The sequence below is a fragment of the Lygodium microphyllum genome, chromosome 18 (genome assembly GCF_053477565.2).
Source record: "Lygodium microphyllum isolate KBCC chromosome 18, Lygodium_microphyllum_v1.1.10, whole genome shotgun sequence".
Classification (NCBI taxonomy): Eukaryota; Viridiplantae; Streptophyta; class Polypodiopsida; order Schizaeales; family Lygodiaceae; genus Lygodium; species Lygodium microphyllum.
In genome coordinates this window covers 48442854-48469366 of record NC_141152.1, presented here as the reverse complement: position 1 = coordinate 48469366, position 26513 = coordinate 48442854, and the positions used below count along the sequence as shown (strand labels likewise).

Sequence of the window (26513 nt, the reverse complement as noted above, 5' to 3'; positions counted from 1 at the left end):
ATAATCAATTATACTAGACAACTAGCAAGAATTGATAGAAGGCAAGCACTAGTAAGCCGCCCTTCAGTTTTGATGGCATTGTTTAATATCATTGGCGCGTAACAATCATCCACCCAACTATAATTTTTAGACCCAAGCATGCTACTAACCAACTTCCAAGCTAGCACTAAATGGTTGGTGAAGGAACATCATACTAAGGCTACTTTGAATCCAACATGTGACTAGTGAAAGTCTATCCACCAATCTAGAGCGCATATGGGTCATCTTGCTCTCTCTCCACAAATGTAATCCGCATCAATCTTATGCCACATCATCATGTGTGTAACATGTTCCATAAAAGTTGTGTATTTGTACAAAAGTGACTCAAATGCAACATTGGAGAAAAAAACCCTTGATTCAAAACGTTGCCTCCTTTTTTCTCTGGCTTGCACAATGCCAGCCTCTGCTTTGGACTTATAAATCGTACTTATTGCCAAAACTTTTGAAAACTCTTTAATCAATTGAGACCATAATTACAACACCTAAAACCAACAAACCTAATTCTCACCATCAAGATTCTTAAGAAACATGCACCTTATGCCTCATGATATTTCTATATCATGTATGCACATGAACATACAACACAATGAATCTAACTAACTTTTGAAAATGCATTACTTACATGCAATTTTAAACATTTAAATTAGAACACACCTTAAAGCCTGAATGAGATCGCAAATTGTGTAGCATGCCAACATACAAAACTATTTGGAAATCCAACAACAAAGGAATCTGTTCACATATTCATGAACCTTGAAGTCTCGCTCCACCAACCTATGATAGGTTTTTATTAAACAATATCCAATAGATAATCTTTAGAAGTGCAAAACAACCTTGCCAAGCCATGCAAGAAACACTACATTGGAAATTTCAATAAAAATTTTGACAGAAATGTAAATTTTGCAGGATTTGATTAGGTTGAAGCCTGTTCAAACCAAAACTTCTCTTCTCTAAATTGCTCTACAAAATTCAGCAAACAGAAAATGCACCGAATGAGGAAGAGGATAAGAAACTAAAGAATCCTCCGACGCGGTCGAAGAGCTTCTCTTCTCATTAGGAATTTCTCCAATTCATTTAGCCTTCTATGCCTTCCATCAGCTGTTGCAACAAATCTAACTCCACCACGCTTGCCTCTTTTCCCTTCTGGACCCAATTTCTCTACTACATAACTCCATCCCTCTGGTGGTCTGCGTCGTTCATGTTGTTTAACCTTAATGAGACCAGCTATCTGCAACAAGAAGTACAAGAAATTCAGCTGATTTCAATTTCCATGTCCTAGGCTTTATATCATTAGCTTTGAAAGCAGACTCCATTCTTTAAATTCCTCATCCAGAGAGTGTTCTCTAAGACTTTGGCAAACTGCGTAAAGGACAAGACTCTTAGTTTTTGTCTATGTAAGAATCAACAATGCTTTGCTTCAGAGCTAAGATGTACACAATGTACTGCATTACACAAATCCTTGCAAATAAGACCAATTTGGTGGTTATGTTGTAAGGGGACTTCACCTGAAGCTTGTTGAACTCCATTCTATTCAACATCTCATTCAGCATCATTTGCTCCTCTTTAGCTGAGGCTTCTTCAATAGCTTCCTCCTCACTGCGGACAGAGCCTTCCCAATCTTCTGGCATAATTTTGTAATTAGGCTTGGTATACCAGGTTGTAACCCACTTGTCTTCTCCCATATGAGGGGGTAAAATGGGTTTCCCATATTCATCACTGCACAGAAAATGAGCATAGCACACGAGATTTTAAATACCATGAAGAGACTTCAAAGATCAAACATTAAGCTCCCATCAACCACTTCCCTATCTTTATGCACATCATTTGAGCGCTCAGAAAACAACTCTATCGATTTGCTAGAAAGCTTTGATTCATAACTAGATAATTAAAGGCCACAATTAAAGCACCACATCCTATGATGCTTCTTCCAAAAGGCTTCAAAATCAAGTATCATGTTGGGCCCAGCTTGCAGGAATTACGGAGGGTCATGTCCTTGTGGACTACAGAAAAAGTTGGGAAACGGCAAAGCCCCATCTGTCCGGAATGTCAGCAGGCAAATTGAGAATGGTTTCAACCTTTTGCTTCAAAACAACACACCCCCCCCCCCCCCAAAAAAAAAGTCAGTTTTTTTGTGTGCTTATGCGCATGCATGTGTGGGTTGTTTTTTGGGTTTCGGGGAGGGGGAAGGCGGAGGAAAAGAGAAAGAGCAGGGATTGCTGCCTTGAACTACCAAAATGTGCCAGCTAAATTCTCTTTTTTGTCAGGCTCAGTAAACAACCCCAAAAAGGCATTTCTGCTTTTTCTGTACAACACTCCAAACTTCTTCTAGCTCCAAAAAAAGGGGCTCGGTGTGCACAACACTACTCGTTCCCATTATCCTCAATTGATGCCATCATCATTACCTCATCTTGCTAGTGATCACCTCCTCGGCAGGCAGGGCAGGTTGGGTGGGCAGGCAGGGCAGTGCTCCAAGACTAGCAGGTGAGCCAGGCAGACACCAGTGCAAGCTGCCACAAACACAAGTCGGGCAGCAAAGCAGCAGATTGCAGCAGGCAGCCAGGCATGTGGAACCAGCCTTCCTTCTTGGCAAGGTGATAATGACCTGATTATTCACTAATGACAGCAAGCAATAAAATTCAAATAAATTGAAATGCAAATGGTACTGCTTAATCTTAGACAATGGACACCCTGTTGGCCCCAAAACTAGCACCTCTTGCAGCATTTCCTTATCTTGTATTGCAACTGGACACGATACACTAAGATTTGCTCTAATATCCTTAGCTCTCCAATGCCTGCTGTTGTCAAAATGACCAGCAAGTCTTCTTATCAGTTTGCCCCTTAATTCACCCAAGGATTTGTCTTCAATTGACCCTTGGCTAATCAAATCTAGCCCCAAATCCAAATTGGATGCTGCCTTCTAAAATCTCTGGCAATTTGTTGAATTCCAGCTGCTGATTTCAGTACTAAAACTGCTAATTCTCTGGCATGGGACCCCAGGTGGCTGTAAACCCTAATTCCTGCTATAAATTAGGGTTTACAGCTATAAATGCCTTGCTGTCCACCCTCTTTGGCTGATTTCTGTTATAGATGGCTGAGATTTGCTAAGATACTTCAAAGGAAAACTGGAGGAGTGAGAATACTGTAGATAAACTGATAAATTCTGCTGCTGCCTTAATCAGAGTCTGCCCCAATGCTGTTACCTACTGCCAAGGAACCCAAGAACTGCTGTCACCAGCCCAAAACGGCTATCGCCTGCTGCCAAACACACTTCTAGTGCTATCACTTGATGTTGGGCTGCTTCCTCCTAGGTGCAATGCCCTCCAATCTGCTTATGCCTATTGGTACAGCCTGTTCTCTCTCTCTCTCTCTCTCTCTCTCTCTCTCTCTCTCTCACCCTTCAATCAGCTCTAAATGGCTGCAATCCACTTTGCCCAACCTCCAACAGCCTTTCCCCCCTTCCTAATCCCTTTTTCAGCAATTTTCATCCATTAAAAAATATTCAGAATTTAGTAACTCTGAAAATTAATTTCAACCCTTGTCCCTACCCAAAAAATTAATTGTGCCCATCCACAATTAAATTGGCTTAGGCCATTTTGGCCTCCAAGTGATCTTGTGCATTAATTGATCTTAGAACTAGCATTAATTAACTAATTAATGCATGGTTCCTAGTGTCACCGCTGACACTAATTGGTCAAATCAATACCCTAGGCCCAAACTAACAAGAAGTACCACCTACTACTTGTCAAATACAACTTGTTACAACTTTTGCCTTTGGCATCAATTGATATCTCGAGGTCCTTAGCCAAACGTTGTGGAATAACTAGCTTGCACATCACATGTGCAACTCACATTTGCACATTTTACTAACACTTAATCAAATGCTAAGCAAAGAAATCAAATTTCACATCCTCCAGACAATGTGAGCAATGCAGGCATGAGCAGCTAAGTCGTGGGCAGGTAGCAAGCAACCAGGTACATCTGACTAGGGTAAGTCGGGACTATCGCATGGCAACCTAGTTGGCCTACATCAATTGCAACATTTTGGGCTGGCCAACTAGCACCCTTTTGTCCCCATTTTTCTACCTATTAGACATCCTCCTTGGTCACAATCATATCAGTTTTGTGTGCACAAATTTCAAGGTTCTCTGGCTGTCATATACACACAACCTCCTATATTCAATTTTTTGCCCTATTTATTCAGAATTCAATGTTCAACATTCTCAACATTCTACAATCTCTTTCTCTCTTCTCTTTGTGTTCAGCATCTTCAATCAATCCGAGCATACACTTCCACATTGCTGCAAACTGATATGGTATCGAGTTGGTTCAAGTCTGATCAAGCGTGGACAAACCTGAAGAGGAGTCAACAGGACACAAAGGCTGCGTTCTCAGCGTATGGGTGCAAGCATTAAATGGGCATCAATACAATGCTGGAGCGAGCAAAGAAGTGTGCAAAAAGAGGCTTCTTTGCTGTTTGTTTGTACAATAACAGCTATCAGAAGTATAAAAAAGGTTGTGTTTCGAGCCTTTTGGAGCAGGCTTGAGTTTTTGTCACCTTCAACATTAAGTACTTTGGTGAACAAGCGAACGAAGTCCTAACTGGCAAGAACAGCTGTCAAAGTGTGAAAAAGGTTGTGTTATGAGCCTTTCAAAGTAGACTTGAGTTTGTATCACCTTCAACATTAAGTACTTCGGTGAACAGGAGAAGGAAGTCCTTGGAGTCAAAGAAGGGCTAGCAGCACGTGTAAAGTCTCTTCAAGGCTTAGTAGAATCTCTTTCGAGATGGACATGGAATTGTCAAAGTGCAGCGAATGCAGAAGCCTATGGACAAGACTAAAAGACAAAGGGAGAGAGAAAGAGACAAAGAACACATAAATCTGTAGTTAATGAATGCTGAAGTGAAGAGGACACACATACAAGGGCTGTCGATGTATCTCCTCAAGCTGAATCTCTCCCAACGACACCTAAAAAGCAAGCCTGGAGGGTAAACTGCCAGTGGGACATAAATAGCCCAAATAAAATGCCACCAAATAATGCAGTTGGCCAAGAGAAACTAGCTGACCTGATCAGCAACCAGCCAACAGCATCATAAGTGCATAAAATAATATGTGCTGACCAGCCTGCCTGCCATGTGGCATAGTCATCTACCCAAGAAGGTGCCCATACACTGTAATTGCAAGAAATGTCAACAAACTTATAAGAAAAATGTATAATGCCCTCTGAGAGTACCTCCGAGAGAACTAACTGCACCAATAGTAGCCTGAGAAATGCTAGTCCAAGGGGTGACTAATCTCTAATACTACCTCTCAGATCCTAGACGTGGCATAAGCCTCGGGAATCTAGAGTACTGTCGGAGAACAACCTAAGGAAGCACCTTCATAAACAAATCTACAAGATTACCCTCTATCTTAAAATAAACCACATCAATGGTCTCATCCAAGATCTCCCGAATGAAATGATACTGAATCTCAATGTGCTTCAACATAACATGAAACACCAAGTCCCGTGCCAGAGTAATGCAACACTCATTGTGGCAATGAAGCGTTGTAGGACTTGACTGAGGACAACCAAGCTCTCCTAGTAAGCTGTCCTTTAGATACCTTCCGAAGGTAAGCATAATTCAAGTGGCCAAACCGAGCATGCCAAAGCTCGAACTATGTTTGAGAGGTAAGAAGAAGAGAAATTAAGGGAGAAGGAGACCTTAACTTGTAGACTCCATTCTCCTCGTAACCAGAAGTAAGCACCTGTCTCAATCCACGATCAAGAATCCAAAAGGAATCCCCGTCAAACTCAACCAAGAGGCCAAGGGCACACATCTTGTGTACTGAAAGTAGATGGTAACCAATGCCTAGCACATAAAGCACCTTTGAAGTATGGGTACTGAAACCAACCTTCCTTCTTGGAATGGGTGGTGATAACCTGATTTAAGAGTTAATTACAACAATAAATAAATGCATATAAAATGAAATACACACTTTACCATAACATTCGTGGACAGTAGACTCCCTGTTGGCCCCAAAATTGGCGGCCCTTGCGGTATTTCTTTAGCTTTCATTCAATTGGAAGGAGTACAACTTGAGATTCTTCAATCTCCTCCTGCTAACCAATTGCTCTTGCTGTCATAAACGACCGGCAAGTCTTTTGGGTCATTTGCCCTTGATTCACCCTGGACTTCTTCTCCAATTTGACCCTTGACTGGCCAAATACTGCCCCAAATCAATTCGGGATGGGCTGGCTCCTGAAATCCCTTGATAATCTTCAATTATCAGCTGTGCTGATTTCAGTCCCTTGAGCCTTCAATCTCTGGCACGGATCCCAAGGTGGCTGATAAACCCTAATTTCTGCTGTAAATTAGGGTTTACTGCAGAAATTACAGATCAGCCTACCAAAAATGGCTGAGATCTCCTCCGAATGGCTAAGAATTGCTGAGAATGGCTGAGCATAGGCTGAAGGAGATGAGAGAATGCTGTAGAGAGAGAAAATTCTGAGATTTGTCGCGAAGAACTGATCAAAATCAGCTACTGCCCTGCTGTACCAGCCCCAAACGGATGCACCACAACAATAGGAGCATCAGAGACTATGATCTTCAGGAGAAAGTGTATCAGCAACGATTGCCAGCTTCCCAAGGTCAAGAATATGCAATCTTCACCACCAAAATGGTCTCCAATGGCTGGGAATTGGCCCCAAAAGCTGGCAGCAACAGTCCAACACCTCTTTCCAACAGCTCCAAAATGAAAAAACGAGATTTCCCTCTCCCTTCAGCCCTATTTAGTCTTTCCCCCACTTGCATGGGAAAGTTTTGCCAAGTGGCAGCTTTCGTAATCCATTTTCAGCAATTTCCAGTCATTTAATTAATTTTCAGAATTACTTAATTTTGAAAATTAATTCAACCCTTAATCCATGCCGAGAAAATTAGCCTTGCCCATCCAAAAATTAATTGGCTAGGCCATTTGCAACCCAAAGTGGTCCCATGCATTAATTGACCTTGGACAAGCATTAATCCATTAATTAATACCTAATCCCTAGTGTCACCAATGACACTTAATGGCCAAATAATGGTCATAGGGGCAAACTGACACGAAAATTCACCTAGAATCTAACAAATGTAACTTGTTACAACTTTTGCCTTTGACACCCATCTTTTTCACAAGGTCCTTCGGCCTTCAACTGTAAAAAAGTAGCTTGCACCTCACATGTGCAACACATGTGCATCTTCTAATTGCACATTTGATTAATCCTTTAATCAAATATCAATTAAACATGAGCAAAGCATCAAATTTTCACGTCCTCTTGACAAGTACCACCTTGCCCATTCGGAATAAGTTGCATGTTACCCCTCCCCTATATAGGAACAAAAGAGCTATCACCGATGAGAATTTGCCCATGCGAAGGCCACAAATAGGCCACACCTACTGCAGGAGTCGTGTGCCAAGAAACACCACTGTCAACAATCCATTCACGAGGATGTGGGGCCATCAACACGGCATCAGAAGCCCTAGGGATCAATGCCTCAATCACCTCTGAATGGAGGAAGGTAGATAATGAGGGAGCAGCCATCGCTCCTAAATCCTTTGAAGACTTCTTCTTCTCCTTGTCCTTTCTCTCCTTGTTAAGCAATTCTTCTTTCAATGACCTACCTTGCCATAGAAACAAGTGGAGTCCTTTTTTTTTATTTGTGCTCTTTTTTATCATTTCCCTTCTTTTGAGAGGAGTGACATGGCAATGCCTCCGATTCTGCCCTTTCAATTGCTCCTCCTAGTCCAAAAGCATAGGAACCAACTCTTCCCAATGAGGAGTCTCTGTCTGCCCTAAAGCAATCAAAGCGGAGTAAAATGCACTGGATCATGGCGGTAATTGAGAAAGAATAGTTATCACCATGTCCTCCAAGGTAATAACCTTCCTTGTATTTTGGACCTGCATCTGTACTTATTGAAGCTTATTGACATGCTCCTGCATAGAAGAAGACTTACTAGGACTCAAGGTCTATCACAATGACGTGAAATTCTATTGCTTCATACAGCATTTGATAAAATTTAATCAAATGTGCTAATGTGACTTGCACATATGAGGTGCAAGTTAATTATTTCATAATGTGGGACCTAAGATCTCGAGGAATTAGTTGGTGCCAAAGGCAAAAGTTGTAATAAGTTATGCCTAACAGATACAATGTGATACCTGATGTCAAATTTAGGCCTAGACCAATTTATTGGCCACTAACCTCGGTGGTGCCATTAGAGACTAGGCCTTAATTAATTAATTAATTAATGCAAGTCTAAGGGTCAATAACTGCTCAAGGATACTTGAAAAACAAATGGACCTAACCAATTTAATTATCGACTAGTGGAATTAGTTTTTTAGCACTAAAATAATTATCAAATTAATTTTCAAAATCAATATTATGAAAATTAATTTAATGGGCTGAATAATGCTAAAAAATGGGATTGAAGGCTACCACTTTGGCAAAACTTGCCCATGCAAGTGGAAAAAACGTTTTGGGGGATGGTGGAAGTATATTCCAGCCATTGTGAGAGAGAAGAAAGCTATTAGAGAGCAAGGAGAGGAGGTTGATGTGATTTGGAGCCACGAAGGATCAACCCTATAGCATGTGATAGCAATTCGAAGCCCTCTAGGAGCAGGTGATAGCAGCCCGAAGTTCTTCTGGTACAGATAACAATATACAAGAGGCGGCGGCAATCTTTCTGGAGGTCTATGAGCTATAGGTGATAACTTCCATGGTTATTTGAGCACGGCAACAATAGCTTTTCAACATTTCTTGCAATGAAACTCTGAAATTTCTCTCTATAGTATTCTCTATCATCCCCCCAACCATCTTTCAAGTTATCTCAACATTTTCCAACTGTTCAAGCGATCAAAGAAAAAGATTTAGTCAATCTTTGCTGTAAACCCTAATTTACAACAGAAATTAGGGTTTAACAGCCACCTTGGGATGCTCAGAATTGAGAGCCTAGAACTTTACCCACCAAAGGTAACTAAAACTCAAAATCTACAAAAAAAAGGCTTAAAACACAATCTTTCCTCCTCCACGAACAAGGAGGATCTACAAAAAACAGCAACTTCTCTCCTCTGCGCACAACCTATTCCCCATAGCCTCCAAAAGCTGAAAACTCAAACTTTTGTCGTGATGAATCCTCCCAATCAAGTCTGCCCACGATCAATCAGCCCTTCTATGTTGCTCCGATACCATGTCAAAGTGCAGCAAATGCAAAAGCATATGGACAAGACTAAAAGACAATGAACACAAGAGAAAGGAGAAAGAGAAAAGAGACAAAAGAACGCAGAAATCAACAATCAATAAATGCTGAAATGAAGAGGGCAGATATACAAGGGTTGTCGATGTATCTCCTTGAGCCGAATCTCTCCCACCGACACCAAAAACTCAAGTGAGGAGGGTAGGCTGCCAAAGGGGCATAAATAGCTGAAATAAAATGCCATAAAATAATGGAGTCGACCACCGCTGACCTGATCAACAACCAGCCGACACCATTATAAATGCAAAAAATAATCTGCACTAACCAGCCTGCCTACTGCATGGCATAGTTGCCTGCTCAAAAAGGTGCCCGTACACTGTGATTGCTGGAAATGCCCACTAACTGATAGGAAAAATGCGTAATGCCATCTAAGAGTACCTCCCACATTGCTAACTGCACCATTAGTAGCCTAAGAAATGCTAGTCCCATCCTTCTAACTCTAACCTAGGACCAAAAGCTTGATGGTGAAAATAATAGCATTTGGTGTGTGATGATGGAGGCCATCTTGGAGTCTTATAATCTAGCAAAGTGTCACGAGGACGTGAAAATTTGATGCTTTGATTACGTTTAATTGACATTTGATTAAACGATTAATCAAATGTGCAATTAGAAGATGCACATGTGTTGCACATGTGAGGTGCAAGCTACTTTTTCACAGTTGAAGGCCGAAGGACCCTATAAAAAAGATGGGTGTCAAAGGCAAAAGTTGTAACAAGTTACACTTGTTAGATTCTAGGTGAATTTTGGTGTCAGTTTGCCCCTAGGACCATTAATTGGCCATTAAGTGTTAGTGGTGACACTAGGGCCTAGGTATTAATTAATGGATTAATGCATGTCCAAGGGTCAATTAATGCATGGGACCACTTTGGGTTGCAAATGGCCTAGCCAATTAATTTTTGGATGGGCAAGGTTAATTTTCTCGGCATGGATTAAGGGTTGAATTAATTTTTAAAATTAATTAATTCTGAAAATTAATTAAATGGCTGGAAATTGCTGAAAATGGATTAAGAAAGTTGCCACTTGGCAAAACTTTCCCATGCAAGTGGGGGAAAAGCTAAATAGGGCTGAAGGGAGAGGGAAATCTCGTTTTTTCATTTTGGAGCTGTTGGAAAGAGGTGTTGGACTGTTGCTGCCAGCTTTTGGGGCCAATTCCCAGCCATTGGAGACCATTTTGGTGATGGAGATTGCATATTCTTGACCTTGGGAAGCTGGCAATCGTTGCTGATACACTTTCTCCTGAAGATCATAGTCTCTGATGCTCCTATTGTTGTGGTGCATCCGTTTGGGGCTGGTACAGCAGGGCAGTAGCTGATTTTGATCAGTTCTTCGCGACAAATCTCAGAATTTTCTCTCTCTACAGCATTCTCTCATCTCCTTCAGCCTATGCTCAGCCATTCTCAGCAATTCTTAGCCATTCGGAGGAGATCTCAGCCATTTTTGGTAGGCTGATCTGTAATTTCTGCAGTAAACCCTAATTTACAGCAGAAATTAGGGTTTATCAGCCACCTTGGGATCCGTGCCAGAGATTGAAGGCTCAAGGGACTGAAATCAGCACAGCTGATAATTGAAGATTATCAAGGGATTTCAGGAGCCAGCCCATCCCGAATTGATTTGGGGAAGTATTTGGCCAGTCAAGGGTCAAATTGGAGAAGAAGTCCAGGGTGAATCAAGGGCAAATGACCCAAAAGGCTTGCCGGTCGTTTATGACAGCAAGAGCAATTGGTTAGCAGGAGGAGATTGAAGAATCTCAAGTTGTACTCCTTCCAATTGAATGAAAGCTAAAGAAATACCGCAAGGGGCACCAATTTTGGGGCCAACAGGGTGTCTATTGTCCAAGAATGTTACGATAAAGTGCGTATTTCATTTTATGTGCATTTATTTATTGCTGTAATTAACTCTTAAATCAGGTTATCACCACCCATTCCAAGAAGGAAGGCTGGTTTCACGAAGCTAGTGACCAAAGCCACTAATCGTTCGACGGTCAAGGAATCTTTGATTCTTTCACCCCTCGAGAAATTGTAGTTGGAAAAGACCCATGCAAATTGGGACAAGTTGAAAGCTCACATTTGATCATTCTTATTTCTCTCATATAGACCAACCGCCATTGCTCACATCAAGCACATGATCAAGGCCCATTAGATATGGTTACATCTTGATTAGCTATATAATAGGATAATGCTTATGAAGAGAGTCTCCTTGGAGGTACAAATGTCGACCTTGGCCTCGAACAAGTCTCAAGAATCACATCAACAAACTTTAGCAATTGCAAATGGAGATACAAAATGCTAGTAAGACGATCTCCTAAAAAGAAATGGTGATGACTCTTATGTCACATTTATGTTAGAGATTTGGTCACCTCTAAGATGGGCAACGGCTCAGGCAAGGCACAGTGGGCAACATTGTGTGCATTCAAAACAGGTTAGACAGGGAACAGGGTAATGACTTGTTGGGTAGTTTGGGTAGCATGGTAGGTCAACCAGTTTCCAACAATCGGACAGTTTATGCAACAATTAGCTGCACTAAATGCACCATGACTATATTATTTTATTGTTTTCTTTTTGGATATTTTTAACATATTGTCATTGAGCTGAAAAATGCATTATAAACTAATTAGCTCTTTAAAGCAAAAGCCCCAAAACATGTAAATTACCCAAATGTTCATTAAACCGTGTGTGGTGACTAATCCTAGAGTGTTTGTGTCCCATAAACCAAACCCTAATTTGGGAGAATCCACTCATCTATAAATAGACAAGCTGCCCACCATTTAATCTTATCCCTTGTCTTGCAAGTTTCAGCCATTAATTAGCTCTCCCTCCAGTGTGACTGTCCAACCCACCGTAATTGGTGCCACATCATCACCAGCCCCTGGCGCCCTATCCACTGTCACTGCCCTACTATCCAACCTCTTCTTAAGCATCATAGAGCTTGTGTTTAATGCAATGTAGTTACATTCTACATCAGAACTTCCTCCTATAGGTATTACCCTGCCTCCCACTGCTGCTAGTAATCAACTGCCATCATCTTCAAGCGGTTTCATTGTTGTGTTTACCAATTCCAACCCTAGAGACTGCTGCGTTTTGCTTTCCACCTTGCTGCTCCTCCACTTTCATCATCATCTCAACTCCGATTGGAGGTCAAAACACTCAAGATCCATCTCCAATGGGCATCGTACTCTGACTACTCCCTCAACCTACTCCTAGGAGAGCCATCAATTGTTAGGCAGCTCTCCGATTGCGCATCTTGCATACTCTTTCTTGCATTTGCAGCATCCATTCATTCACTTCAGAGTTATCTTTTTTCTCTATTTTTGTTTTGCATTTTGCATTATGCATTTTGTGTTTTTGTGTTTATGTTTGAGTTCTCTATGTTTCACTCATAGTTATACACTCAATGTTTTCTTTTGCAAAGCCTAACATATCTCCACATGGTATCAAAGCCAATGCTCTTCTAAAGAGTTACCTAAGGCTATCATGGATTGCTTGGTTTGTTCTTGATTACACTATACATCACATGTTGATTCATGATGGTTGAAACCACTCCATCTTTGATTCCTCTGATGCCAACAATGGTAGTGCCTTAAACTAGCCTTCCTCCTCAGATAGGGTGGTACTAACCTGATTTAATACTAATTATAGCAAGTATAGAAAATATAAATATTACCACTTAATCTTGAACATTGGACAGCCTGTTGGCCCTAAAACTTCACGCTCCTTGCTGTATTTCTTTTACTTGTATTGTAAATGGATGGAGCACAATTGAGATTCTTCAACCTCCTCTACTAATCCAAGTGCCTCTTGCTATCATAAATGACCAGCAAGCCTTCAAATCAATTTGCCCCTTGATTTGCTAGGGGATTGGCCTTCATCGATAATCCTTGGAAAATAAATTAGCCCCAAATTCATTTTTGGCTGGCTAGCCTCCTAGTCTTCTTGGAATACATTGTTTTCAGCTTTGAAAATTCAAATCTAAATACTTCAAATCTGGGCACACTTACCAAGGTAGTTGTCAAACCCTAAATTTTTGCTGGAAATTAGGGTTTACAGCAAAGATTCACCAAAATCTCAACTTTCAATGGCTAGATTACTATAAAACTTAAAGCAAAGCTAGGAAATGGCTGGACTCTAGAGAAAGAGAGAATATTGTAGAGAGAGAAAATTCAGAGATTTATCAAGAGAATTCGATGAAATTGAGTTGCTAACTTAATTTTCTAGCCCCAAATGGATTCGCCAACGGCAAAGGGAGTATTAGAGGTTGTAATCTTTAAGAGAGAGTCTATCAGTTGCGATCACCAACTTCCCCTAGTCAAGAATATGTAGCCACCTTCACCAAAATAGTCTCCAATGACTCAGAAATAGCCCCAAAAGTAAGTAGCAACAAACCAACCTCTCTTCGCAACAACTCCAAAATGCAAAAACGACATTTCCCTCTCCCTTTAGCCCCCCAATTTAACTTGCCCATGCAAGTTTTGCCAAGTGGTAGTCTTCTGAATTAAATTTCTAGCATTATTCTCTTCATAAAATTAATTTTCAAAATATAAATTTTGAAAAATAATTTAATAATTAATTATGTGTCTTAAAAAATAATCTAACCAACCAACAATTAAATTGGCTGGGCGAATTTATCATCCAAGTAATCCTAAGCACTCATTAGCCTCGAAGTAGTATTAATTAATTAATTAATGTCAATTTTCTAGTGTCGCCACTAATACTAATGGCTAATTAATTGTTCTACGAAGTGCTAACACTTAGTTGTGAGAGTGTGCAACGGAAGAAGAACACGAACACAGAGGAGGAGAGAGAGACAGCAGAAAATGAAGGAAGAAAATCTGCACTGACTGTAATGAATGCTGAATACAAAACTGTGGACTGATCAGTCCCTGCACGCAGCCCAAAGCGTCAATGAGGGCACCAGATCAAGCTGATGATGATGGCAGCACCGAAGACGGAGGAAGATGACGGAGTCGGAGTGTGCACCTACCAAAGAAGGAGGGAAGATGATAATACAACTGACTGCCAAGTGGGAAATGGCTATAAATAGCCAAAAAACCCAAAAACTGGCCGACCTGAAATTTGAGGCCATAAATATGTCCGACCAGCATTTAATGCTGATCCAACCAGCATTTAATGCTGGTAAAAATGCCAGGAATGCTCAGAAAAATCCCGGAAAGGGTGGACAATGTCCGGCAGGTGAGGCAAGCTGAAGAATGCAGAAACTGCCCCGGGAAATGCACATAAAATCCCGACTGGAGGAGAAAATGCACTGAAATGCAATAAACTGAGTGCTCTAGAATGAGCTACCTCCTCCGTCAAAACAAGTGATAGACAAGTCGGAGCTCCTAAAGTCCTCATCCGACTCAGACTGAGGCTCACAGGCAGGAGATGACAAGGCATGGCAAACATGACTGCTAACATTAGTACCATCTAGTACCTATCAGACATAATTTATTACAACTTTTGCCTTTGGCACAAACTCATACCTTGAGGTCCTGGGTCCCACATTCTCAAATAATTAACTTGCACCTCACATGTGCAAGTCACATTTACACATTTGATTAACTTTTAATCAAATGCTAAGCAAAGCAATAAAATTTCATGTCCTCATGACACTGCCATATCAAGGAGGTTGAGAGGGAATCTTCCTCAAGGAGGTAGCGTAGTTTCTCCACCCCCCATATCCGTGTTCATCAATGGCTAGCCACTAGTGCAGTGGATTCTGAATCTTCCCCTCACTTAGTGCCTCATGGCATCTCTCATTCAATCATTATCCTCCCCTAGGCTAGTTTTTTAGGCATCCCAAGTCATCCTTAGAAACCTTAGACTAGTTTCCTTTAGGCTTAGCCACACTTTTTCAAGACTTCTGCTACACACTTCTTTCTTCTTTTACTTCCATTGCATCTAACACTCATTTAGCTCTCTTTTTTATTTTCTCTCTCCTCTTCTTGTCTAACATAGATCCGGCATCTACACTGCTGCATTTGTTGCTATGAGACATACAAGAACGATAAGGAGTCTACTTGCAACATATGTCATAAGACAGGTCATTCGAAGAAAGATTGCCCCAGCCCCCAACAAAGATGCAGACACCAAAAAGGAGAAAACTACGAAGGACTCAAAAACAGTGGCTACTCCATCAACAGTATTCCTTGGTCAAAGTGCAATGAATACAGAAGCAAATAACCAAACTTTTTTTAAAAAGTGAACACGAAGAGAAGAGAGAAAGAAAGAGAAAATAATGATGAAGATTGCAAAGAATGAATGTTGAATATTGAAGGTAGATATATACAACGAGTTGTGTGAGTATAACCAGCCAAAGACCTCTCTCAACCTGCACAAAACAAAAGTGACTATAACCAGAAGCATGTCTGCCTAAATAGGCAGGAAATAGTACAATAATATGATCAAGTCAACCAATCAAAACTTGCCAACTCCTACATAAAATAGACCAACTGAAATGAAACAACACAATAATGAAAAACTGTTGTGAAAAATGCAACCTGCCACGTGATAACTCTATCTGCCCTGTCCAACTTGCCCAACCTACCCAGAATCCTGCCCAATCTATGGGCAACTGCAAAACTGCTGCCTAACCTCCTAAACATGGTACAACTGCATAATCTTCCCTCGACAATCCTATGCATACTTATGCCCCTCCTGGAGGTGACCAAATCTCTAACACCCCCTCTCAGATTCCAAACACGGAATAAGGCTAAGGGATATGAAATACTAAGGAATAATAGCCTGAGGAAGATCCTTGGTGAACAAATCTATGAGACTGTCTTCAAACTCATCATCAATGGTCCCTTCCAAGATCTTCCCACAAATGACGTGACAATGGAATATGGGATTTCATGCCAAGGCTATGCAGCTCTCACTATCGCATAGACGTGCAATAGCTCCTACTTGTGGATAGCCAAGATCCTGCAACAACCTTCAAAGCCAAACGATCTCACAAGTGATAGAACAAGTCACTCAAAACTCAACCTTTGTAGATGAAAGGGAAATTGTAGGCTCCTACTTGCTGCTCCAAAAAACCGGGCCTGGACCTAGAAGAAAGCAATAGCCTGTCGTCAATTGCTTGTGATCAACATCACCAACCTATTTTGAATTTGTCTAGCCTTGAAACACAAAAGCTGAACCACCTGGCCTGGACCTAGAAGAAAGCAATAGCCTGTCGTCAATTGCTTGTGATCAACATCACCAACCTATTTTGAATTTGTCTAGCCTTGAAACACAAAAGCTGAACCACCTGCACCTACTCGATAAAACAAGCCTAGACTGGGGTCGTCCTCTCAGGAACCATGGTATCCATAAGGCAGCCTACCAATGAACCTTCTTAGGTTCACTCATTAAGACTACAAGCAAACCAATTAGAAAGCATGAATCAATATGAGTATTCAAAAGTCAAATCAATGACACAATCAAAAATCTATAGTAGGAAGCATATAACAATAGTGAATCTATATGAGTCATAGTCTTCCAATTTGAATCGACGGGGGTAGAAATGATCCGAAAACCTTGCATCTCAAAGGTGGTCAAAAGCTCCTACACATGCCACTACTGGGAGAGAGATCCCTCTCTCAATTTGCCATACCTCATTACCTATATACCTTACCATTGTTGAGCTAAAAATGTATTATCACTTAATTAGCTCTTAATTACAGCCTCAAAACTCAAAATTACCGATTTTTTATTTGAAAGAAACGTGACCCTAAAGAAAGTATGTTTCCTGTAAGCCAAACCCTAATTTGGAAGGACCCATCCATCTATAAATAGATAGGCTGCCTTCTGCTCAGCCTTAATCCTGTTTTTGCAGATTGTTGGTGCTATAACTCTATAATCCACACCCCACACAGAGGATATCTCGGTTTGAGTTGCTGTCCACTACTATCTGCTGTTGGTGCTTGCTGTCCAACCCTCCTCATCAGCTGGCAACCTGTTTCAACCTGCATTTACTGCCTGTCCATCATCTACTACTGCTGTTCAGAATATGCCAGCTGTCACCAACCTGCCATTCAACTATTGAGCCTGTGTTTTGTTGTTCCAGCTGCCACTTGTGCTGCCACATGTCATTGCAACCTGCGTTTTTCAGTTTCCAGCCGCTGTCAAACTGCCATGCCATTATTCAAACCTATGTTTGTTGATTCTTCACCTGACTGGCTGTCATGAGGACATGTATTTTTGCAACCTCACTTAACATGTGGATTAATTTTTAATCACATGATTAAGTAAATGTTGCACATGTGAGGTGCAACTGGGATTAGAGTAAATTTACAAGCCCGAGACTCGAGAAAATCACGGGATGTCAAAGGCAAAAGTTGTTATAAGTTATGTTGCACAGGTACATGGTGGTATCTAGTGTCAATTGTTGGCCTAGGTCATTCATTTGGCCATAAGTGTCAGTTGGTGACACTAGAGATGTGGCATTTAATGGTACCTTACGCCGATCTAATGGTCAAAGATGGAATAGAGAGACTCGAGAGTGGAAGATGCCTAGCCAATTTAATTATTGGCCAATCAAATTATTTTTTTGGGCACCAAAATAATTATTACATTAATTTTCAATAATTAAAGGCTGAAATTTAATATTTAATTATGAAAAATGTTGGAAAAACCATTTGGGAAGGCTGCCACTTGGCAAACTTGCCCATATAGGCTGGTAAAGGGCAAAAGAAGAGAAAAACCGAGATAATTCTTGCTATAGCAAATGTGGGAGAGCTGTGAGTAGCCATGGCCAACCTATTTTCAGCCATTGCAGCCAGCCATGAGTGAGTTTTGAGGAGCCGATTGCATCCAGGTACAAGGTGACAGCTGATTTGGATGTCTCAGTTGTAGGCAATAGCATTTAATGCAGTTGTGGCAGGGCAACAGTTGCATTTGACTGATTTTCAGTCATTCTTCGCCACAAAACTCTAAATTTTCTCTCTCTAAAACTTTCTCTCTCATCTCCCAACCATTTCACAGCCTTGCTCCAAAGATCTCAGCATTTGGACCCTTGGAGGCTAAGAAATTGCAAATTTCTCTGCTTTAAACCCTAATTTACAGCAGAAATTAGGGTTTTGCAACAGCCTTAAATGGGAAGCTCCAAGACTTGGATTTTTTAAGGCTGAAGGTGAATTTCAGCTAAATTCAAGTCCCTTCACTCTCAGCTCAAGAACAACCTTCCCAACAAACTGGTATTAGAGCACGCTTCCGGAAGCCAATGACGGTCATCAGGCCGCATGACAGGCGAGCAGGAGCTTCAAGCACCAGTTATCAATGTTCAGCAGGTGCAGGAGAGGCAATAGCGAGCAAGAACAGGTGACATCTTTACACTCACTGCCTTAACCACGAGGTCTTTTCATGAGCTTGGGGTGCTTTGGCATGCTGGTTATGGTCATTTGAACATTGATACTATTCGATGAGTTTCTCGAAAGAAGATGGTGAAGGGACTTCCAGACTTTCCTCTTATTCACACTTTGTGTCCTAGCTATTTGAGGGGCAAGTAGCATAGGCAACCACATCCACAGGTTGCCACTAGGAGGGTTGCTACACCGTTGGAGTTAGTACACACCAACCTTTACAAACCTATGAGCATGGCCTATCTTGGGAAGGCCAAGTATTTGATGCTAATTACATACAACTTCGATCGTTATGCATGGCCTTATTTACTAGAATAAGAGAGTGAGGTGTACTCCTGATTCTACAAGTGGAAGGTGTTTGCGGAGACATAAACTACTTCCAAAGTTCATGTCTACCAGCAGATCCTAGTGGCGAGTTTACATTTCACCTCTTTTCTCAATTTTGCAGGAATCACAATATTCAGGTGGAGTATTTCCATCCAAACCATACTGGAGATGGCCCAATCGATGTTGGAGCATAGGGGTCTTCCTCATTCCCTTTGGGGTGAAGCAGTGGCTATTGTGGTTCACATCCCCAACCAATCCCCGACTTTTGCATTACAGGACATGACTCCATACAAGGCTTTCTTTGGTAAAAAGCCTTCCGTGTCTCATTTTCGCATCTTTGGGTGTGATGCATTTATCCATGTGGACAAGAAGAAGAGGAAAACGAAGCTTGACTCAAAGTCAAGGAAGCTCATCCTCACTCGCTATAGCACTACCACAAAGGGATATGGGCTCTACGACCCAACAACATGAAAGATTGAGGTGAGCAAGAATGTGATCTTTGATGCGGCTATAGCCCTCGAGGATTCTATTGATGGTTATATTGCAAGTAAATCATTGTCATCGACTGACCCTCCCCCACCTTCAATTCCTCTCCTTCCTTCCTGCTTGACCCCTTCATCTTCAACTCTTCCCCCTCCTCCTTGTCCACCTATACCGGCTTCCCTACCACCTTTGATGGATGCGACTACCTCTTCTTCACCAAGTACTTTCACCCCTTCAACCTCCCCTCAAGGGTCTTCTAGGGATGCTCAATCGTCAAAGAGTGAGTCTTCCTTAGATGAGGAGGATTTACCTTCCCTTAGTGAGGAGGAGTCCCTATCTTGCTCCTCCCACAGGTCCACGAAGATCAGCTCACTTACAGGCCCAACAGAATAGTTCACTATATGTGAACTATGCTCTTATGTCACAGATTCTTCATGACAAAGAGCCTACTACAATTGAGGAGGCTCTTGCACAGGATATTTGGCGTCACGCTATGCACAAGAAGCTCGATTCTATCGAGTAAAATCTGACTTGTGAGTTGGTTCTGTGTCCACGGAAGCCGAAGGTGATAGATGTGAAGTGGGTCTATAAGACCAAGTACCTTGCAAATGGTTCCTTGGACAAGCACAAAGCTAAACTTGTTGCCAAGGGTTTCGCTTAGAGGACATGTTTGGACTATTTTGAGATTTTTGCACCTACGACTCGAATATACACTATTTGAGCTATCTTGGCTCTTTCAACCCATCTCCGCTAGCCTGTTTATCATATGGACATCAAGTCTACCTTCTTGGATAGCATCCTTGAGGAGAAGATTTATGTTTCACAACCTCTAGGTTTTCTTGTATAGGGGAAAGAGAACCATGTCTATAGATTGCAAAGGGACCTCTATGGCCTGAAGCAAGCTACTAGAGCTTGGTACCATAGGATTAATTGATTCTTTCTACAAAGTGGCTTCCATCGATCAAATCATGACCCCAACCTATACTATAAGGTTAAGGGTGTCGTGTGTTCTGATTATATTGTCTATGGATGATCTTATCATCATAGAGAGCTATGCTTAGGAGGTTGATTGGACTTGGGAGATTTTGAGAGTAGTCGGCCACTTTTGACATTTTGCGGCTATATACAGCCAAGTCCCCACACTTGGCAAATCACTTCTTCATTGCAAACTTTGCAGATTGCACTCTCCGTCTCCAAAACTCTTTGACTTTGATGTTGCCATCAAAGTCATCATCATCAACCTGATTTGGTGCCCTCTTCAACGCTATGGGCTGCATGCAAGGATTGATCAGTTAATTCCCTTTTGTATCAATATTCTTCTTCAATCATTGCAATATTCTTCCTTCATCTTCTACTCTCTCTATCTACTTCTCTCTGTATTCGTGTTTCTCTTCCATTGCACACACTCACAATTCAAAGGTTAGGCCCGCAAGCCCAACTACACAAAATGCTACAGGTTCATCTAGCTTATCCACTGTCACCAATGAATTGTCTGCTCCAACCCCTGCTACATCTCCCACAATAGATCGGTTAAGAAGAGAGAGACTTGATGCCCAACTCATGCCTTGATTGCACTCTTGTGCAAAAGACGGGCTATCCCACATATTTGGTCGAGCACAATGGCCAAGGATGCTTGGGATAAGCTTGCTTCATCGTCTCAAGTGCACAGCAAGTAGCCTATTTGTCAAACAACTTGAGATGGAGCACATGATAGAGGTTGATTCAATGGATGTATACATTACACGTGTCAAGGACATCACTAATTAACTTGCAAATATTGATGAAATTATTTCTGATGCCTCTCTTGTATCTACAATCTTGGCTGGCCTACTTGATAATTATTGGAGTTTTGCCACTACACTTCGCTAACTTGCAAAAGAAGAAGCCAAGGCATACACATTTGATGCATTGGTGTCATTGTTATTGCAAAAAAAGCAATCACGGGTGAATCACTATAATGTAAGTATGGACAATCAAGGCATTTGCAGCCAACCATAGAAACAAAGGGAAGTCATGGCAGCCCTCAAACTCAAAGGGTAAAGATAAAACACCTTCTTCCACAAACTCTTCAAGCACCAAGTATAGTGGTGCTAAGAAAAAGAAATACAATTATTCCAAAAAAAAGAGGCATACTATTGAAGAATGCAGAAAGAGAATGGCAAGTGAAACGAGAAAATAATCGAGCATGAGTGTTGCTGAAAATTTAGCAAGTACGAAGGATTCAACAACACATTTAGCAAGTTTGAACATTGGTCAATCTTATGTTTTTGTTGTGTGTTGTTCATATGATCTTTCTTCAATTCTCCCTTTGTACCCACAAGCATTAGAACATTGCCTCTTCAATTCCAACCTAACCTCTTTAAAGGAAAGAATAAGAAATATGATGAGACGAACATCACTTCATGGTTGGCCAAAGGATGGCATATTTCGATTCCTATCATTTCAATGACACTTAGCGTATGGACAAATACAAATCATGTTATAGGGTAAGGCATATACTTGGTGGACAAAGCTACATCCCAAGGCAAAAACATAGGTAGATTTTCTATCCTTTTTTTAGAAACCTTTCATAACCAATGATTGGATTGAAATTTTTCATAAATTATTCAAGCTAGATATGAGAAAAAAGAGCTTGGATGCATATTCATAGGAGTTTAAAGATTTGTTACATAAAACAAAAGCTTTGGACGACTCTTTAGCGCTGCTTTACATGTGATATCTTTTCAGATTGTTGTCAAACTACCAAGAGAAGGTGCTCCACAATCCATTACACTCACTTAAATATCTATAAGTATGCAAAAAAATTTGATAATACTTTAGTTGCAAGTAGGAGCAACCAGTCGATAAGGGATTCCCATCGAGTTGTCTATATCTTTAAGTCAAAGAAGTCTTCTATCATGACAGCAACTTATCAACCGTCTTCAAAGTTGTGCAAAAAGAAAGATGGTAAGTGCAAGGTTACTAGCAATGAGAATCGCTCAAAGGATCATTGCTTTGCTTGCCATCAAACAGGTCACTTTCGCAACAATTAAGAGTACCCCTAGAGTAAGAAGACGAAGTCTATTTCTAAGACTTCAATAGAGACTATTTAAGCTTCAAATATTTCTTTTGAATTTTTATCAAATGATTGTTTTGTTAATGCGAGTAGTTGCAATGGTTGTTCCATTAATAAAACTATATTTGGCCTGCATAAACTTTTAAAGGTCACCGGACATATAAATGGCTAAGAATTTATATTTGATAATAGCTCTACTCACAATTTCTTTCTTCTCGATTGGTATAGAAACTGAACTCCACATAGTACCCACTGACCGAGCTTATCATGTCCATTATGCAAAGACTCCTATTGTGGATCGTTGGGACCAAATGATACGGAGTTTTGATCTTTCAATCCAACAATATTGTTAGCTTATAGACTTTCCACTTATGAGCTTTGTGTTAGAGCTCAGCTGAGAGTGACAAAAGTTCGAGAGGAGTGAGCATAAGAGTATGACGCCTAGAGAGAGAGAGTAGAGCGAAAGTACGATTCGATATGAGTGTACCAACAATGTGTTGGTACACAAAATAAAATGTATATGTATTTATACTTAGGACACTTGGTGTATTCATATGTATAGCTAAATAATGTGCATTGTGCGTACTATACACGAAAGGTTAAACATGGGCTTTATCCCAACAACCTCCCACTTAAAGATCCGAAATGAACCTCTAACCAACTCCCACTAGTCCTATGCAATGCTCGTGCTGAGCTTTGCTTGGACTTTTAGTGAGAATGTCTATAGGGTTGTCCTGTGTTTTGAACTTGGTCAATGTGATTTGACCATCTTCCAAAATTTGTCTGATGAAGTGATATCGCACATCTATATGCTTTGTGCGTGAATAATACATGGCATTCTTAGCCAGATACACAGGACTCTAGCTATCACATTCCAAAACCGCAATATCCAAAGAGATGCCGAGATCCTCTGCAAGTCTGCTCAACAATATAGCTTCCTTAGAAGCTTCAGTAGCTAATATGTATTCAACTTCAGTGGTACTCAGTGCAACGATGTTCTGTAACCTAGAACACCAAGAAATAGCCCCACCAGCAACTGTAAAGATAGACCCATGCATCACAATAACCCTGTAAACTAAGTGTACCCTGCCCATAGCAAATACACTTTCTTTGTGTACCCTTGAGGTATCTAAGAATACACTTGACTCCCAATGTGTTTTGCCAAGATTTGACATAAACCTGCTAACAACTCCCACTGCATGAGCAATGTCTAGACAAGCAGCAATCATAGCATACATAAGAGAGCCACAAGCTACTGCATAAGGGACTCCCTTCATAGCATTTGCTTCCACGTTATCTTTTGGGTTGTTAGCTTTACTAAGCTTAAGATAAGGAGGTAAGGGTACCCCAAAAGGCTTAGCTTCAACCATGTTAAATTTGTCCAGTACCTTTTCAATGTATTTTTCTTGAGATAAAAACAACAAATTTTGCATTCTATCTCTATGAATCCTCATGCCCAAAATATGCTCTGCATTCCCTAAATCTTTCATGGAGAAAGCTGATTTTAGTTGATTTTTGAGAGCATCCAAGCTAGTCTTCCTTTTCCCAGCTAGCAACATATCATCCACATACAAAACAAGTATGATGGGACTGCTATCTGTATCCTTTTTCATATATAAGCAATGATCCGCATGGCTGCATGTAAACTTATAAGATAGCATAAAAGTGTCAAACTTTTTGTACCACTACCGTGCTGCTTGCTTCAGCCCATACAAGCTGCGTTTTAGTTTACACACCATCTGCTCTTTTTCAAGAACTACAAAGCCCTCGGGCTATTTCGTGTAGATTTCCTCATCAATGTCACCATGCAAGAAAGCTGTTTTTACATCCATTTGATACAGCTCTAAGTCCAATACAGCAATGAGAGAAAAAAGCACACGTAGAGTGGTCATCTTCACAACAGGTGAGAAAACCTCTTGGAAGTCAATCTATTCCTTTTGTGCATACCCTTTGGCAACTAGTCTTGCCTTGTACTTGGGTTTCCCATCAACTGTCTTTACTTTGTACACCCATTTGTTTGGAAGTGGCTTTCTTCCTTTGGGCAACAACACAAGATCCCAAGTATCATTTGCATACAAAGATTTAATATCTTCCTGCTGTAAAGGTGCCTGCCCATTGGCTGTCCAGGCATGCTTTTAGCAATCTATCGAGAAACGAATCTAAGCATTGTTGCCCAGCACTCCCATGGAATGTTCCGAGTTTTGTCGCCTAGGGTTCCCCGAGTCCGTCTCGCAACAAAACGTTCACAGCCGAACCCACTAAGATCGACCTAAAATTTGGGCTCCTAGTGGCCAAGGTCTCCTAACAGCATTCTAGCGTCGGATCCTGGACATCTTACTTTACGCAGAGATATCCAAGCCGAAGCAGACGCATGCCACACTTGGTTCAAAGAGAATGGAAAACGAGAGGGATGCGCCGCTCAACCTCTCTGCCAGTAGGGCATAGTCCCATTCCGGTCCCCTAAAACGGCATGAATCGAGATTCTATCCTAACAATTTCTAAGGTCAAAGACGGTAAACCTTGTGAGAAGCCTCCTCGTTCTCTGGGACCACCCTGCCGTAAGACGAACCCATCGGGGGTTTCGCCCACCCACTTCCCTTAATAGCTTTAGTTTTCTAATTAGGTCCTACCACATTTATGTGTAACACTCAAAGTCAGCTTCATTAATTAAGCCTTTTAAGGAACAAGGTTCGTTCACATAACTTACAACACAAACACGAAAACAGAGTAAAGCAATCCATTGACAAACAAGTTCCTTAACTTATATTCAAGTTAATCTTTGTCTCCCGCCCATACAGGAGAAATTATGTATCCCTTCTATCCAACAAAAGTATCCCTTCTGCCCTGCAGAAGTAACTGGTCCAAATCACATGGCACCATAAATTCAATCCTTTATCTAAAATAGGATCTCCGAACATGCCCAGATGTTGGGGGCCATAGAGGTCTTCAACTCCATTCTAGACCTAGCAAGGGGTGTCCAGAGCTCCACCTGACCCGCAAGCTGTCTAGGAGTGAAACATCATTCACGTGGTTGGCCTTTTCACCACTCGACCTTTGGCCCATGAATCGAGCAGTGCCCTCTTTGGGTTAATCCACGGTGCAATCATGGAGGTGATCCACCGATGCAATATATCCTTCATTAATTAAATCCTTTAGAAATCCAGCACAACAAGGCATTCAACCCTAATATCATTTTCTAGGAAAACGTTCCTTTATCCCCATAGCAACTTGTCATCACAGATCCTTGCCATGCATTTTGCATAAATCACAAGCACTTGGAACAATCATCCAAACAACAAACTGACAACCAGTTGAATGTAAAAGCATTTAGGATGTTGTTCAATCAACTAACAAAAAAACCAATTGTATTCTTCACAAACAATGCAAGAATAGTTGCGATATTATTTTCATCGCATATCTGCTCTTCCCCTTGGGAACAAAGAGCGATTCTATGTAAAATTTACTTAACTCTTGTATGCACAATTTTTAATGTCATGATTATGCCATCCATAACCCCTAACCAATTCTTCCTTGTAATTACTCTATCAACGAATAAGCCATATGCAACTAAATGCAATTAACTTTCCTTAATACATGCACTTTGCAAGCTTGATATTTTGAATACATGAGATAAAATTTATCCCTTCCGATGACCTATACTCTTGCATCATAGTATGGGGCCTAATGTATCTCGTACGAGAATCAAAACAAGCATCCATTAATTTGGAAATACATTACTTATGACCAGAACCGCAGTTGGATTGACAATGATGCCTTTGCCCGAAGCTCCGTTGCTGGTTGTGGAATTACCATCTGCGCGTGACATTCTTCGCTTGAAAGCCATCGTCTGCAAGTAGACTCAAGAGATTAAGAAGGCGAAATAGATTCGAGATGGGAGAGCATAAGAGAAGATGGTTAAGATTGAGGATCGAGATAGAGAGAATTGAGCTAAGTCTTTCCCTTGCAGCCTCTCGAGGTGACTTCTCTCTCTCCCCTTGTGACT

At 41.1% G+C, this 26513-nt stretch overlaps 1 protein-coding gene across 1 annotated transcript in view; it reads right to left on the bottom strand.

The window, feature by feature from the left end:
• Positions 1-884: 884 nt before the first annotated feature.
• Positions 885-26513, bottom strand: part of LOC148020854 (uncharacterized) — a 33121-nt gene continuing 7492 nt past the window's right edge. The window contains exons 2-3 of the mRNA XM_087698644.1: positions 1545-1755; positions 885-1267 (exon numbers count right to left, since the gene is read on the bottom strand). Coding sequence (XP_087554770.1) covers positions 1052-1267; positions 1545-1755 — 427 coding nt within the window. The 3' untranslated portion in view covers positions 885-1051. The remainder of the gene's footprint in view (positions 1268-1544; positions 1756-26513) is intronic.